The following is a 16,254-nucleotide window of genomic DNA, read 5'->3' on the forward strand; positions in this document are numbered from 1 at the left end:
CGACGTTCGGTGCGCCAAGGTTGCCCCCTCAGCCCTCTTTTGTTCGGCATTTATATTGAAACGTTGTGTTTAAGCATCCTACAAAACAATGACATTGATGGTTTTCGACTGCAGGAGTCAGAAGTCAAATTGTTGGCTTACGCAGACGACGTTGCGGTTTTTTGTGTAAATAAGGAGAGTATAAAGAGGACAGTGGATGTGGTAAAACATTTTAGCAAAGTCACAGGGAGTAAAGTTAACTGGGGTAAGTGCCTGGGATTTTGGCACGGAGAATGGCAGCTGACCCCCGACACTTTTGCTAATGTGTCGTGGGTTACAACGCCTGCAAAGTACTTGGGTGTGCCCTTGAAATTTTACAAGGAAAGCGAGCCATACTGGCGAGAGCAGGTCAAAGAAACCAGTGAAAAAGCGGAGAAATGGAAAAGCGCTCAATTATCAATATTTGCAAGAGCCGCAGTTTGCAACCTGTTTTTAATTAGTAAGTTATGGTATGTTATGCAAGTGTTGCATTGCTCCCGTGTAAATGTGCAAAAATTGCATCGAGTTTTTGCGGTGTTTGTTTGGGCCTCGAGTTGGGAGAGGTGCAGTCGGACAAATTTGTTCCGGCAGGTGAAGCATGGGGGGCTTGGTCTAGGTCATTTGTTTGTGCAACAGATTGTCAACCGGTTTATGTTTTTTAGGGATGCCAGTGATCCATTCCTGCGCACAGTGTGTCAACAGAGACTTGGTCGAGCGTTGCCTGATTTCGTAGTGTATACTCAATGTATGCCTGGTTCTCTGTTTGGCTTCTTTAGGGAAATTGTTTTGAGTGTGAAATTCTTAAGCGCACGTTTTTCGAAAGAGTATTTAAGTAATGTTAACAGGAGAACATTATACAAGGATGTTTGTGAAGTGGTGTTCCCGGTGCCCTTGTACCGAGCTTTATACTATGGAGGCACAGGAAGTAATGTACTAAAACGCGTAAAGAAAATGCAAGTTGCTCCGGGAGCTAAAACGTTTTTCTTTATGCTGCATACCGGTACTTTGAGTGTAAAATCATTTATGGAGGAGAAGGGTATGTTCCTACCGTGGGGGGCCCAATGTCTCATCTGCAAACAACCAGAGACAATAGATCACGTGTTTTTGCATTGCTGGGAGGGGGTATATTTGTGGGATGTTCTGCAAAGGACAATAAAAAAACAGTTGCCACTTGATTCCCATGGCATTAGGTACTTGCCATTGGATAACCACGATGATATGCCGTTAGACCAGGTTATGTTAATGTGCCTCCACAGTATATGGCGCGCACGAATGGCTGGTTATCACTGCGATCCAGATGCACGGCCAGCCCGCATGTATTTCCGTGAAAGTGTGCAGCGATGGCTCGACGTGCTTAAATTGCAACCATGTGCTCCTGAGTGGCTGTCAAAGCTGGAACCTTTGACGGTGCTCAAGGAATTTTAAACGTGACAATGCCTGCCCCTCAGTGGGTGTTAGGCAACGCTAGCTACCTTTGTGTACATATATTATTCCTTTTTTTTTTCCTGTTGTTTTGAGTTCCAGTGCGGTGTATTTGTGTCAAAGCCAGGCAATAAAGAAAAAAAAAAATGGCCTGCTAGCTCAGTTGGTTAGAGCGTCGTGCTAATAACGCGAAGGTCGTAGGTTCGATCCCTGCGCAGGCCACTCTTTTTATTTTTTTCCTTCCCGGTTTTACCTCATCATAGAGGTTCGAGCCCGAGAAACAGCAGGCGCTAAAGGGCAAATTATAGCGCTTTTGATTTCAATTCCGAATGTCAGGGATTATATCGAACCATCGGAGAGTTCTGGCCTGCTAGCTCAGTTGGTTAGGGCGTCGTGCTAATAACGCGAAGGTCGTAGGTTCGATCCCTGCGCAGGCCACTCTTTTTATTTTTCTCCTTCCCGGTTTTACCTCATCATAGAGGTTCGAGCCCGAGAAACAGCAGGCGCTAAAGGGCAAATTATAGCGCTTTTGATTTCAATTCCGAATGTCAGAGATTATATCGAACCATCGGAGAGTTCTGGCCTGCTAGCTCAGTTGGTTAGAGCGTCGTGCTAATAACGCGAAGGTCGTAGGTTCGATCCCTGCGCAGGCCACTCTTTTTATTTTTCTCCTTCCCGGTTTTACCTCATCATAGGTTCGAGCCCGAGAAACAGCAGGCGCTAAAGGGCAAATTATAGCGCTTTTGATTTCAATTCCGAATGTCAGAGATTATATCGAACCATCGGAGAGTTCTGGCCTGCTAGCTCAGTTGGTTAGAGCGTCGTGCTAATAACGCGAAGGTCGTAGGTTCGATCCCTGCGCAGGCCACTCTTTTTATTTTTTTCCTTCCCGGTTTTACCTCATCATAGAGGTTCGAGCCCGAGAAACAGCAGGCGCTAAAGGGCAAATTATAGCGCTTTTGATTTCAATTCCGAATGTCAGGGATTATATCGAACCATCGGAGAGTTCTGGCCTGCTAGCTCAGTTGGTTAGAGCGTCGTGCTAATAACGCGAAGGTCGTAGGTTCGATCCCTGCGCTGGCCACTCTTTTTATTTTTTTCCTTCCCGGTTTTACCTCATCATAGAGGTTCGAGCCCGAGAAACAGCAGGCGCTAAAGGGCAAATTATAGCGCTTTTGATTTCAATTCCGAATGTCAGGGATTATATCGAACCATCGGAGAGTTCTGGCCTGCTAGCTCAGTTGGTTAGAGCGTCGTGCTAATAACGCGAAGGTCGTAGGTTCGATCCCTGCGCAGGCCACTCTTTTTATTTTTTTCCTTCCCGGTTTTACCTCATCATAGAGGTTCGAGCCCGAGAAACAGCAGGCGCTAAAGGGCAAATTATAGCGCTTTTGATTTCAATTCCGAATGTCAGAGATTATATCGAACCATCGGAGAGTTCTGGCCTGCTAGCTCAGTTGGTTAGAGCGTCGTGCTAATAACGCGAAGGTCGTAGGTTCGATCCCTGCGCAGGCCACGCTTTTTATTTTTTTCCTTCCCGGTTTTACCTCATCATAGAGGTTCGAGCCCGAGAAACAGCAGGCGCTAAAGGGCAAATTATAGCGCTTTTGATTTCAATTCCGAATGTCAGGGATTATATCGAACCATCGGAGAGTTCTGGCCTGCTAGCTCAGTTGGTTAGAGCATTCTACTTCCGGCCACCACCGTGTACGGACGCGGAATCATGTGCTCCGACGGAGCGGCGATTGCGGCTTTTACCGGCCGCGGAAACAGGATCTCAGATAGCGAAGACAGCGATTATCAGCTTATTCTGCCTCAGCTGCCAACCGGACGCATCGTTCAGAACACCGTGTTTTTGCACGGCGACGTGCGAGCAAGGCCCTACAGGGTTGAAGATTTACGAGATGCGCTCTTGCCTACAGGCTTACTGCCGGATGTGGTGGCCCTGGGAGCCTACCAGGTTAACCACGTTTGGGCAGTCACCCTTAAAGGTTCCGAGGCTACAAAACGGCTGCTTGGTGTGAAGGAGCTAATGGTGAAGAGGCGACGCTGTGTTATCATCGACCCGCAGGAACAGCAGGTGAAGCTGAAGCTTCACTGGCTATTGCATGGAGTGGCGGACGAGGACGTCCGGTCCGCACTCGCGGCCTTTGGGACTGTAATGGATGTCAGACGAGAGCGCTGGCGAGTGCAGGGTGTGAGTGACAAGGGCTCCACAACAAGGTCGGTGCTTTTGAAGCTGAAGAACGGCATGAAAATAGAAGACCTGCCGCACCAGTTACGGGTCGGTGGTGAACTGGCACTAGTTGTCGCACCTGGTCGCCCGATGCAGTGCCTGCGATGCCATGGCTCGGGCCACGTGAGAAGAGAGTGCAAGGTGCCGCGTTGCTCGATCTGCAGGCGATTTGGGCATGAGGACTCGCAGTGCGTCCGTACCTACGCCGCGGCAACGAGAACGGCGGCGAGTGATGACACCGAGCACCTCATGGACGAGGTTGAGGCGGAGGACGCTGCGGAGGGGACTGGTGAGATAGCGACTGCTTCGGGAGCAGAAATGCCTCTCCTTAGCGAAGGAGACCAGGATAAAAGCACGGACAGGGCAAGTGAAATGGTGGAAAACCCATCATCGGCAGCGTCGGACATCAACGAAGATGGATCCAGTCAAGCGCAGCAGCCAGCAGCAGTGAAGGGTCAGGAGCCCCCAGGCAATGGCAATGTAAGTTCAGTGGGTGCCGGAACTGCAATTAAACGCCCCCACGACGCAGCCGGCGATCTCGACGACATGCCGTATACAAGCAGTGTTGACGAGCCGCCTGTGAAAGCGGTGCAGGGACGGCGGTCGTCCTTCAAGCCGCGACCTAACATCGCAGCGGAACGAAAACCTGTCGACAAGCCACCCCCGCCGAAAAGCGAGACCGGCCAGCCGGGCGGCTCCGGAGGCGTCTAGCGGCTTGCTAGACGTTAAAGGTAAGCACCATGCTCCTGGGCCTACCTCATGATTAGAGCAACAATGGCACCTGAACCGTCTCTAAGTGTAGCCACGTTGAATGTCAGAGGACTAGCGAGCAAAAGAAAACAAAGTCAATTGTATCGGCTGATAACAGATAATGACATTGACGTACTAGCTGTTCAGGAGACAAAAGTCGAGGGAGAAGAGGAGACTGGGAGCATGGTGCTGCGTTTTACCTCAAGGTACTACGCTCTGGTTAGCCACGCTGTTGGGTTGTCGGCAGGATGCGTACTCTTTGTCAAAAAGTTACCGGGTCTTACTGTGCAGAGCATCACATCAGGGTCCTCTGGAAGACTCGTTATTTGTGATTTTAGTTATTGCCAAAGAGAATATCGGGTTATTTGCATATACGCACCAAATGCAGTGGATGAGAGATATAATTTTTTCGCTATGGTTCAGCAATATGTGGACCCTGAAAAATGCCTCATTATTTTGGGGGACTATAACTGTGTACTGAATTCTAGAGACAAAACCAGCGGCACGGCTTTCCGAGATAAGAGCACAGATTTATTAGCCGATATTGTTACCGCAGCCGAGTTAATCGACGTGGCCGAAGTCCTAGAGAGTGGACAGGCAGTGAAGTACACTCATTTCCAGGGGACAAGCCACGCACGCCTAGACCGGGTTTATGTAGCACTTGACTTGATCTCAAAATGCCGCACTTACACCGTGCTACCGCTGTGTTTTACTGACCACTGTCTGGTTAAGTGCGTAATAGGAACAAAGAAAGAAGTTAGGAAGTTTGCTTGGGATATGTGGAAAATGAACGTTAAGCTTCTCAACGACGAATATTTTGTAGCAAAAGTGACAGAAGAAACCAACAGAATAAATATGAACGATTACTGTAAGGTGGGACAACAGTGGGAACTATGCAAAGAGCAAATCAAAATCACAGCGATTGATAGGGCCAGTTCGATTCGATTTCACGAAAAAATTAAAGAAAACGAACTGCAGAAAACACTAAAGATGTTAATAACAGAGGAATGCAAAAAGCCAGGCGTTTTCAAAGATGACGTGAGGATTATAAAACAGCAATTACAGCTGATCGAAGAGGAGCGTTATCGGGGCGCGCTGGTGCGAGCTAGAACAAATGCACTAAAAGCGGGCGAAGTACCTACGAAGCGGGCTTTAGGTTTGGAAAAAACGAACGGCCAACGAAACCACGTATGCGAGATAGAGCGGAACGGCGTTGTGGTGTCAGATAACGACGGCATTGGGCGAGAGTTCTTTGAGCATTATCAGGCATTATTCGCCTTTCATGAAGCTGACTTGGACGGTTTCAAAAAGATGTTTCTGGGTCAGATGCCGCGACTGGCCGACGAGGTAAAAGAAGTTTTGGAGCGGCCAATAACCGAAAGAGAAGTGTGCCGAGCAATTGAAAACTTGAACGACGGAAAGTCGCCTGGGCCCGATGGCTTGAGTGCCGCGTTCTACAAGTTTTTCAAAGATAAGTTGTCTGCAGTGCTTACAGCTGTATTCAATGAGGCATACCAACTGAAAGAATTACCACCGTCATATAGTACATCACATACTGTTCTCATACCAAAAACTGACGATACAGAAAGACTTCGCCTTGTAACGAGTTACAGGCCCATCTCTTTAATCAATGTTGACTATAAAATATTCATGAAAGTCTTAGCAGCTAGGCTCCAGACAGTGATTAAGGACATAGTAGGGTGCCACCAGACATGTGGAATCAAGGGAAGGTCTATAGTAAGCAACATACACAAGATGCGGTGCGTGCTTGAGTGCTGTGATGTCATGCAATCTGGCGTCGCGGTTTTGCAGCTCGACCTAGAGAAGGCCTTTGACTGTGTATCACATGTTATCCTGTTCGCCATTCTTGACCATATTAATGTCGGTTCGGTTATCAGAGAGGGTGTGGTCATGGCGTACAGGAGTTGCTCAACGCGGCTTATTGTAAACAAGTCACTGGGGGCCCCCATTGCCATGCAGCGTGCGGTACGCCAAGGCTGCCCCATCAGCCCACTTTTATTTTGTCTGTACATCGAATCACTATGCTTGACTATTATTAAAAATGATTCTGTTCACGGTTTTCGACTCCAAGCTGCCGAAGTGAAGCTCTTAGCATATGCCGACGACGTCGCAGTGTGTTGTATTGATAGAGAAAGTATTATAGCAGTGGTCGAAGAGGTAAAATGTTTTCGGGACATCACAGGGAGTTTGATCAATTGGGAAAAATGCCTGGGATTTTGGCATGGAGAATGGGCGTCAACCCCAGACACGTTTGCAGGCGTAACGTGGGTGAAGACCCCAGTGAAGTACCTGGGTGTCCCTCTGCAATTCTACGAAAGCAATGATGGCCTCTGGAGAAGCCAGGCGCATGAAATACGTGAGAAAGCAGACAGATGGAAGGGGGTTCCTCTCTCGTTTTTTGCCAAGGCAACTGTGTGTAATCTTTTTTTTATAAGCAAATTATGGTATCTAATGCAGGTTTTGCATTGCTCGCGGCTAAATGTGCAAAAGCTGCACAGAGTGTTTGCCACCTTTATTTGGGCATCGCAGTGGGAAAGGTGCAGCCGAACAAATTTGTTCAGAAAGGTGGAGGACGGCGGTCTTGGTCTGGCGCACCTCTTTGTGCGACAGCTTATTAACAGGTTTCTGTTTTTCCGGGACACAAAAGACTCTTTCTTACGAACGGTGTGCCAAATGAGATTAAGACGGGCGTTGCCAAACTTTGTGATCGGCACGAATGAAATGCCAGGGCCAATTAAGGGCTTTTTCAAGGAGGTGGTGATGAGCGTATGTTTCTTGACAGTACGATTTTCCAACGATTATTTGTCTGCGGTGAAAAGGAAAACACTGTACAAAGATGTGTGCGACAGCATACTTCCTGTACCGATGTACAGAGCCATGCACAGTGGAGAGCCGGGCCAGAATGTGTTAAAACGGGTGAAGAAAATGCAGGTGACACCAGGCATGAAGTCCTTTTTTTTTAAACTTCATACTGAAACACTTCCAGTCAAAACATTCCTTGAACAACGAGGTTTTTTCTTGCCATGGGGAACTAACTGTCTAATCTGCAAGATACCCGAAACTATAGATCATGTTTTTCTTCACTGCTGGGAAGGAGTGTATTTCTGGGATGTTCTGCAGAGAACAGTGAAAAAGGATTTCCCTCTAGATCCACACGGGATCAGATATTTGGCGACAGATAACGAAGATGGTTTTCCTTTCGATCTCGTAATGTTGGCTGGCCTCCACTCTGTATGGCGCTCCCGCATGGCCGGCTTCTATTGTGATCCTGATGCGAGGCCTGCACGGTTGTATTTTCGGGAGAGCATTTCCCGCTTCGTTGAGGTGCAGAAGACACTTGAATGTGTGCCGCAGTGGCTGCCAAGGCTGGAAGCCTTGGCAGGCCTAAGGGAATTTTAAGTGACAATGTCAGTACAAAACTGACAGCGTTTCCTTTTTTGTTCCACGTCTTGCCTGTGTTTGTATATAGTGTATCGTGATGTACTGAATTGGTTGTCGGAGCCCGGCAATAAAGAAAAAAAAAAAAAGCTCAGTTGGTTAGAGCGTCGTGCTAATAACGCGAAGGTCGTAGGTTCGATCCCTGCGCAGGCCACTCTTTTTATTTTTTTCCTTCCCGGTTTTACCTCATCATAGAGGTTCGAGCCCGAGAAACAGCAGGCGCTAAAGGGCAAATTATAGCGCTTTTGATTTCAATTCCGAATGTCAGGGATTATATCGAACCATCGGAGAGTTCTGGCCTGCTAGCTCAGTTGGTTAGAGCGTCGTGCTAATAACGCGAAGGTCGTAGGTTCGATCCCTGCGCAGGCCACTCTTTTTATTTTTTTCCTTCCCGGTTTTACCTCATCATAGAGGTTCGAGCCCGAGAAACAGCAGGCGCTAAAGGGCAAATTATAGCGCTTTTGATTTCAATTCCGAATGTCAGGGATTATATCGAACCATCGGAGAGTTCTGGCCTGCTAGCTCAGTGATTCTGCTTCCGGCCACGCCAGTGAACGGACGCAGGATGCAGGGCTCCTCAGGAGCGGCTTCAGCGGCCATGTCAGGCCGCGGTAACAGGACTGCTGATCAGGATAGTACTTATCAAGTTGTTTTGCCTGCACTGCCAACAGGTCGGTTTGTTTTGAATACGGTTTTTTTGCATGCCGATATCAGGGCCCGCCCGTACCGGGTGGAAGATTTCCGCGACGCTTTGGCACAGCATTCGCTGATCCCCGATGTTGTTGCGATGGGGGCGTATCGGATGAGCCATGTCTGGGCTGTCACTCTCAAGGATTCTGAAGCGGTGACCAAGCTTGTTAGTGTAGGCGAGTTGTGTGTGAAAAACGGTCGCTGCTTGGTAATTGACCCGGCGAACCAGGATGTGCGGCTGAAACTTCACTGCCTGCTACACAACGTGCCAGACGAGGATGTCCGTGCTGCCTTTGCGCCGTACGGAAAGGTATCCGAAGTTACACGGGAGCGCTGGCGAGTTAAAGGTATGTTAGAAAAGGGCTCAACTACTAGACACGTCACGCTGAAGCTGAAAGCTGGCATGAAGCTCGACGACCTGCCGCATCAGCTGAATGTTAGCGGTGAGCTGGCGCTCGTTATTGTGCCAGGCAGACCCCCGCTGTGCCTACGCTGCCGGAGTACGGGTCACATCCGCAAAGAGTGCCGGGTTCCTCGCTGCGGAACCTGTCGACGGTTCGGGCATGAAGAGAGCCAGTGTGCTCGTACCTACGCTAGCATTGCCGGACCTGGGACCAGCGAAGACTCGTCGGAGTTAATAATGGACGAGGTGGATGCGGAGGAGGCTGCTGACATTAGAGGTCAGTCAACAAAACAGGACGCGCCTTCCCTGACTGTTTTAACAAAGCATAAGGTGACGGTGCCCAGTGAAGAGAGTGAAACTCGGCAAGCCTTGCAAGATCCGTCACAGGACCATGAAGGCGAGTCAAAGGAAGCATCAGAAGATGTAATCAATTTTTCTGACGCTGAGGAGCATCTCAGCACTGAGCCTTCCTTTACTGATGCCATGGAGGTTGGGCCGGAGACAGCAGCCTTTATTGCCGCGAAACATCCACACGAGGAAAGCGTCGAGGGGACTCAGCTGCCAGGTGGTGTTGGTGGTGAGCCGCCGCCAAAAACTTCGGGCATCCGAAGAGCAACGTTAAGACCGAAGCCGAACTTCTCGGCCGACACGCGGCAGGCGGGGAAACCGCCTCCGTAGGTTTTGTGGTGTCCTGAACGATTTGTGGGTCGGCTGCCTACCGACCAGCGTCAGGAACATTCTGCAACCAAGCGGGGCGTGTGTGAGCAAAAATGACAGACGGTGCTTGGACTTCGTTTGTATTCAGCCCGACGTTCCGCTGGGAGGACAATACATGCACACATATGCCACTGTTCTTCAGAAGCGGAGGCCACGCAACCATGAAGGTAGGCACCATGCGGGTACGGGCGTCTCTCGCTAATACATGACTCGCGAGCTTAATTCGCCGTTACACGTAGCTACTTTGAATGTCAGAGGGCTGGGAGCGAGAAGGCGACAATGCCAGCTCAATCGCCTCTTTTTAGATAATGATATAGATGTAGCAGCTGTGCAAGAGTCAAAGATTGAGAGCGAAGAAAGCACTGACCGTAGGGTGGCTTCTTTTCAAACAAACTTTTATGTGTGTGTATGCCATTCTGTTGGTGTATCGGGTGGATGCCTTTTATTTATACGTAACACGCTGGGAGTACGCGTAGAGTCCGTTTTTGCCTGTCCAAGTGGTCGGCTTTTGGTTACTGATTTTACCTACTGTAATTTATGCTGGCGTGTGTTGTGTTTGTACGCTCCCAATTCAGAACGCGAACGTGAAGTGTTTTTTGAGTCTATTGAATCGTGGTTGAAGGTCGACAAAATCGTGCTTGTACTTGGTGACTACAACTGTGTGTGCTCAACTGTGGACCGAGCGGCGAAGTGTAAACCTCGAAGAGACAGAAGCTCCGAGCAGTTGAATGCACTTGTGCATGAATACGGCCTTGAGGATGTTGGTAGTGTGTTCTCCACTGGAAACCAACCAGAGTTCACGCACTTTCAGCGAGATAGCCATGCTCGATTGGACAGGGTGTATGCCTCGGTTGATCTTGTTTCTCTATGTACTGCATATGAGGTCAAACCTGTGTCTTTCAGCGATCATTGTCTCGTGAGTGCAGTGTTCGGTAGGGCAGGAAAGAAATCGCGCTTTAACTGGCACCTATGGAAACTGAATGCCAAACTTCTCGCCGATGAAGAGTTCCTTACGGAAGTTAAGACCGAGTTTGAAAGTCGTCTGACTATGCGACCAGTAAGTTTTGCAGCGGAATGGGACAGCTTCAAAGAGTGGGTCAAATTGAAATCCATAGAAAAGAGCAGTAAGGTGCGGCATAAAGAGAAAGAAAAAGAAAAAGAACTGAATGAACAACTTCAGTTTCTTTTGAGCATGGAAAGTTCAGTGCCAGGGCATTTCGCCAGTAAAATACGAGAGATAAAAAGTGAGTTGGAAACAATCGACAGTGAAAGATACACAGCGGCTGTTATACGTGCAAGGGCTGAAAAACTTTGGGCTGGAGAAGTACCGACAAAACGAGCGCTAGCAGACGAGAAAAGATACGCCTGCCAGAAAGAAATAAGGAGTATAAGATATGCCGGCCATATCACTGAAGATGCTAAAGATATTCAGCGTGCGGTAACAGAGCACTTCGAAGAACTGCTTAGCGCTAAGCTTGAGACTGTAGGCGGCTTTCGAACAGATTTTCTAAGACTGATGCCTGCACTGGATGACGAAAGTAAAGCGCGCCTAGAAACACCGGTAACGTTGCAGGAGATACTATCTGCAATAGATGACCTGACACCTGGGAAGGCCCCTGGGCCGGATGGTCTAAGCGCTGCCTTCTTTAAAACTTTTCAGCAGTATGCGGCTCAGTTTATGCTCGATGTAATCACTGAAGCTTATGAACGTAATACTGTTCCATTGTCTTTCGCTACATCGCACATTGTGCTAATACCCAAGACAGATGATCCGGAGAAACGACTGTTGGTGGGGTCATATCGACCGATTAGCCTCACCAATGTTGACTACAAGGTGTATATGAAGGTTTTAGCAAAAAGACTGCAAAGCGTAATAAAAAGACTGGTTGGGTCTCATCAAACGTGCGGCATCAAGGGTCGATCCATTGCCACGAATATACATGTCGCAAGAACCGTACTAGAATGTGTTGATGCACTCGGTGGTCAGATAGCCATGATGCAGTTAGATTTGGCGAAAGCCTTTGACCGTGTTTCTCACGAAATTCTTTTTTCCATTTTGGAGCATTCAAACCTTGGAAAAGTCATAGTGGAGGGTGTTAAAATGGCTTACGCGAACTGCACGACCCGTATTATAGTGAATGGTGAACTGACTGACAGCATCGCAGTACGTTCATCGGTAAGGCAGGGCTGCCCGCTCTCACCCCTGCTTTTTGCACTGTATTTAGAGCCACTTTGCTTGGCTATCATTGATAGCGATCGCATTTTAGGGTTCAAGCTGCAATCAGCACACGTGAAAATGCTGGCATATGCTGATGACATAGCAGTGTTTTGTGCAACTAGAAAGAGCATCTGTGAAGTTACGGGTGTCGTCCAAACATTTTGTGATCAAACCGGATGTAAGATCAATTGGGAGAAAAGCTCTGGGTTTTGGCACGGTGATTGGGACGTGACACCTGATTTCTTCTGTAAGCTGCGATGGTCTGCTCTCCCAACGCGATATCTAGGCGTGCCTTTAGATTGTTATCGAGATGCCAACATGCACTGGATGGAAGAAACATCCAGAGCGAAAGAAAAAGCGGATGCGTGGCAAGGAAGGCAACTCTCAATGTTTTCGCGCGCTTCCATTTGCAATGTTTTTCTTATTTCAAGGCTGTGGTACCTCATGAATGTGTTGTGTGTCTCACGAACCTCAATTCAGAAAATGCACCGCGTTTTTGCTGTTTTCATTTGGGCATCCACATGGGAAAAAACCGCCCGGACGAATTTGTTTATTTCTGTTAAAAGGGGCGGGCTTGGCCTTGCCCATTTGTTCTTGCGACAAGTGGTTTCGCGATTTATATTCCTGCGTGATCAAAAAGATACCTTTCTAAGAACAGTGATGCAAGTGCGATTGCAGAGGCTGCTCCCTGAATGGATTGTGTCATGTGAAAGCATGCCTGGTACTGTGACTGGCTACCTGCGCGAAGTTGTTTTTTCGTGCAAGTTGCTGGAAGTGCGGTTTTCTTTTGATTACCTTTTCAATGTTCCCAGAAAAAAACTGTATAAAGATCTCATTGACGTGATGCTGCCGGTGCCTTTTTACAGGGCATTACACTGTGGAGGCCCAGGGCAGGATGTTTTGAAAAGAGTCAAGAAGATGCCCGTGAGGCCATCTGCTAAAACGTTCCTTTTCAAACTTCACTCTAATACGCTCCCTGTTAAAACCTGGCTGAATGAAAAAGGTATCTTCGTCCCATGGACAACAAATTGCCTGTTGTGCAAAAAACCGGAGACAATTGAACACGTCTTCTTACAGTGTTGGGATGCTGTTTTTCTGTGGGACGTCCTCCAAAGGACAATTAAAAAGGAACTTCCCCTAACTCCGTACGGAATCAGATTCCTACCAGTGCAGAACGATGATGCACCTTATGATTTAATTATGCTTCTTGGTCTCCATAGTTTGTGGAAAACACGAATGCAGGTGCGTCACGCAGATATAAATACACGATCTGCGCGTGAAAACTTCATTGAAAGTGCGGTGTATATACGCGAAACTTTCAGGATGCAGCAGGATCCGCCACAATGGCATTCTCTGTTTGATGAGTTGGTGAACATGAAAAGATTTTAGCCGCGTACGCGTTAGCTCAAGTGTAGTTGACGTGTTTTATCATGTGTATTTTTGTTTTCTGTTTCACGGCAATAAAGAAAAAAAAAAAAAAAAAAGCCTGCTAGCTCAGTTGGTTAGAGCGTCGTGCTAATAACGCGAAGGTCGTAGGTTCGATCCCTGCGCAGGCCACTCTTTTTATTTTTTTCCTTCCCGGTTTTACCTCATCATAGAGGTTCGAGCCCGAGAAACAGCAGGCGCTAAAGGGCAAATTATAGCGCTTTTGATTTCAATTCCGAATGTCAGCGATTATATCGAACCATCGGAGAGTTCTGGCCTGCTAGCTCAGTTGGTTAGAGCGTCGTGCTAATAACGCGAAGGTCGTAGGTTCGATCCCTGCGCAGGCCACTCTTTTTATTTTTCTCCTTCCCGGTTTTACCTCATCATAGAGGTTCGAGCCCGAGAAACAGCAGGCGCTAAAGGGCAAATTATAGCGCTTTTGATTTCAATTCCGAATGTCAGGGATTATATCGAACCTTCGGAGAGTTCTGGCCTGCTAGCTCAGTTGGTTAGAGCGTCGTGCTAATAACGCGAAGGTCGTAGGTTCGATCCCTGCGCAGGCCACTCTTTTTATTTTTCTCCTTCCCGGTTTTACCTCATCATAGAGGTTCGAGCCCGAGAAACAGCAGGCGCTAAAGGGCAAATTATAGCGCTTTTGATTTCAATTCCGAATGTCAGGGATTATATCGAACCATCGGAGAGTTCTGGCCTGCTAGCTCAGTTGGTTAGAGCGTCGTGCTAATAACGCGAAGGTCGTAGGTTCGATCCCTGCGCAGGCCACTCTTTTTATTTTTCTCCTTCCCGGTTTTACCTCATCATAGAGGTTCGAGCCCGAGAAACAGCAGGCGCTAAAGGGCAAATTATAGCGCTTTTGATTTCAATTCCGAATGTCAGAGATTATATCGAACCATCGGAGAGTTCTGGCCTGCTAGCTCAGTTGGTTAGACATTCTACTTCCGGCCACCGGCGTGTACGGACGCAGAATGATGAGCTCCGGCGGAGCGGCGATTGCGGCCCAGGCTGGCCGCGGTAACAGGCTTGAGGAAAACGACGATAAGGAATATCAGATTATTTTGCCGCATCTGCCCACCGGACGTGTTGTTTTCAACACAGTTTTTTTGCACGGTGACGTACGAGTGCGACCCTTCAGGGTTGAAGATTTCCGGGACGCCCTGGCCAAGATTGGTACGCTCCCAGACGTGGTGGCCTTGGGGGCTTACCAAATAAACCATGTCTGGGCGGTGACTTTGAACAGCACGGAAGCAACCAAGCGGCTGCTAGCATTCAAGGAGCTTCAAGTGAAAGGTCGACGGTGTATCGTCATTGACCCGGAGGACCAACAGGTGAAGCTACGGCTCCACTGGATGTTGCACGGCGTGGCGGATGAAGATATCCGAACAGCTTTTGCGGCGTTCGGCGAGGTGACGGAAGTGACCCGTGAGCGGTGGCGAGTCCAGGGAGTGCACGAAAAGGGCTCAACAACGAGAACCGTGCTTCTGAAGTTGAAGCCTGGGATGAAGATAGAAGACCTGCCTCACCAGATAAGAGTAGCAGGGGAGTTGGCCCTTGTTGTGGTGCCTGGGCGGCCCATGCAGTGCCTGCGCTGCCGCGGGACCGGTCATGTGCGCCGGGAATGTAAGATTCCGCGGTGTGCGACTGTAAGCGGTTTGGCCACTCGGAGGAAGACTGCGTACGAACGTATGCAGTGGCCACTGCACCAACAGCGAGGGCGGACATGACGGAACACCGAATGGATGTCGCAGAGACGGAGGATGCCGCAAAAGGGGTCGGAGAGGACGAGAGGGTGACAGCAACGACAGGCATGTTAGTGCCCCCGGGGGGTGGTGACGAGAGGCTCGGTGGACCAGACAGGGAAGTGGCACTGCCAAGCAACGGACCGTCGGAAGAAGAAAAGGTGAGCGATGCCGAGAGCTCAAAAATTTAACTTCCGGAGTCTGCGGGCAGAAGGGGGACCCTCAAAGGGAGCAGCGGCCGAGCGACCAACGTCCAGGGCCCTGCGAAGCGTGCCCACGACGGGAGCGCCAGTGAGACGAATGAGGCAGATACAGCTAGCAACGACGAGCCGCCGATAAAAACGCCAATAGGGAGGAGGGCGACCTTCAAACCAAGACCGAATGTCTCGACGGACAGGAGAGCTGCCGAAAAGCCGCCCCCGTCACAAGGTCTGCCAGTCCAACCTCATGGCTCTGGCGTCAACGAAAGCGTCTAGCGCCATGCTAGACGTGAAGGGTAAGCACCATTCTCTTGGCCTCTTTTCACTCTAAGAAAATGGCTTATGTACTGTCACTAAAGGTTGCGACCCTTAACGTGAGAGGTCTAGCAGCAAAAAGGAAGCAGAGCCAGGTCCTGCGCCTTTTAAATGAAAATGACATCGATATACTTGGAGTTCAAGAGACAAAAGTCGAGGGTGAGCAAGAGACCGAGAGCATGGTGCAACGTTTCACGTCGCGGTTTTACGCAGTTGTCAGCCATGCAGTCGGTACTTCTGCTGGATGCGTCCTGTTTGTGAAGAAGTTGCCGGGTCTTGTAGTGCAGTCGCATGCTTCTTTTCCGTCGGGTCGGGGTGTGGTCCTCGATTTTAGTTTTTGCTCGGCTGAGTGGCGTGCTGTTTGTATATATGCACTTACGGTAGTTGATGAGAGGGCTGCTTTGTTTGATTTTGTTGAAGATTATTTAAACACGGATAAGCAACTTGTCTTTCTGGGAGATTTCAATTGTGTACTGAGCTCCGGTGACAAAACTAGCCATCGTACATTTAGGGATCGTAGCACAGAGGTACTTTCGCGCTTGATTGACGAGTTTGCACTGGAAGACGTTGCAGAGTGTCTCACGAGCGAGCGACAGGTTCAGTATACGCATTTTCAGGGTGCTAGCCACGCCCGCCTTGACAGAATT

General features: G+C 48.9%; 1 protein-coding gene and 12 non-coding genes across 13 annotated transcripts; all 13 read left to right on the plus strand.

Moving 5' to 3' along the window:
* The first annotated feature begins 1,588 nt into the window (after window positions 1-1,588).
* Window positions 1,589-1,662, plus strand: TRNAI-AAU (transfer RNA isoleucine (anticodon AAU)). Its single transcript has one exon. It is a non-coding gene; the product is annotated as a tRNA-Ile (tRNA).
* A 142-nt stretch (window positions 1,663-1,804) lies between these two features.
* Window positions 1,805-1,878, plus strand: TRNAI-AAU (transfer RNA isoleucine (anticodon AAU)). The gene has a single exon. It is a non-coding gene; the product is annotated as a tRNA-Ile (tRNA).
* A 142-nt stretch (window positions 1,879-2,020) lies between these two features.
* TRNAI-AAU (transfer RNA isoleucine (anticodon AAU)) lies at window positions 2,021-2,094 on the plus strand. Its single transcript has one exon. It is a non-coding gene; the product is annotated as a tRNA-Ile (tRNA).
* A 140-nt stretch (window positions 2,095-2,234) lies between these two features.
* On the plus strand, window positions 2,235-2,308 carry TRNAI-AAU (transfer RNA isoleucine (anticodon AAU)). The gene has a single exon. It is a non-coding gene; the product is annotated as a tRNA-Ile (tRNA).
* A 142-nt stretch (window positions 2,309-2,450) lies between these two features.
* On the plus strand, window positions 2,451-2,524 carry TRNAI-AAU (transfer RNA isoleucine (anticodon AAU)). The gene has a single exon. It is a non-coding gene; the product is annotated as a tRNA-Ile (tRNA).
* A 142-nt stretch (window positions 2,525-2,666) lies between these two features.
* TRNAI-AAU (transfer RNA isoleucine (anticodon AAU)) lies at window positions 2,667-2,740 on the plus strand. Its single transcript has one exon. It is a non-coding gene; the product is annotated as a tRNA-Ile (tRNA).
* A 142-nt stretch (window positions 2,741-2,882) lies between these two features.
* Window positions 2,883-2,956, plus strand: TRNAI-AAU (transfer RNA isoleucine (anticodon AAU)). The gene has a single exon. It is a non-coding gene; the product is annotated as a tRNA-Ile (tRNA).
* A 172-nt stretch (window positions 2,957-3,128) lies between these two features.
* On the plus strand, window positions 3,129-7,965 carry LOC146188783 (uncharacterized). Its single transcript, XM_084603913.1, has one exon. The coding sequence runs from the start codon at window positions 3,164-3,166 to the stop codon at window positions 4,385-4,387; it is 1,224 nt and encodes a 407-aa protein (XP_084460039.1). The 5' UTR covers window positions 3,129-3,163; the 3' UTR covers window positions 4,388-7,965.
* A 216-nt stretch (window positions 7,966-8,181) lies between these two features.
* On the plus strand, window positions 8,182-8,255 carry TRNAI-AAU (transfer RNA isoleucine (anticodon AAU)). The gene has a single exon. It is a non-coding gene; the product is annotated as a tRNA-Ile (tRNA).
* Window positions 8,256-13,396: 5,141 nt separating this feature from the next.
* TRNAI-AAU (transfer RNA isoleucine (anticodon AAU)) lies at window positions 13,397-13,470 on the plus strand. Its single transcript has one exon. It is a non-coding gene; the product is annotated as a tRNA-Ile (tRNA).
* Window positions 13,471-13,612: 142 nt separating this feature from the next.
* TRNAI-AAU (transfer RNA isoleucine (anticodon AAU)) lies at window positions 13,613-13,686 on the plus strand. Its single transcript has one exon. It is a non-coding gene; the product is annotated as a tRNA-Ile (tRNA).
* A 142-nt stretch (window positions 13,687-13,828) lies between these two features.
* Window positions 13,829-13,902, plus strand: TRNAI-AAU (transfer RNA isoleucine (anticodon AAU)). The gene has a single exon. It is a non-coding gene; the product is annotated as a tRNA-Ile (tRNA).
* A 142-nt stretch (window positions 13,903-14,044) lies between these two features.
* TRNAI-AAU (transfer RNA isoleucine (anticodon AAU)) lies at window positions 14,045-14,118 on the plus strand. Its single transcript has one exon. It is a non-coding gene; the product is annotated as a tRNA-Ile (tRNA).
* The last annotated feature ends 2,136 nt before the right edge of the window (window positions 14,119-16,254 follow it).

The sequence above is a fragment of the Amblyomma maculatum genome, chromosome 5 (assembly GCF_055883805.1).
Source record: "Amblyomma maculatum isolate TAMU_Amacu chromosome 5, ASM5588380v1, whole genome shotgun sequence".
Taxonomy (NCBI): Eukaryota; Metazoa; Arthropoda; class Arachnida; order Ixodida; family Ixodidae; genus Amblyomma; species Amblyomma maculatum.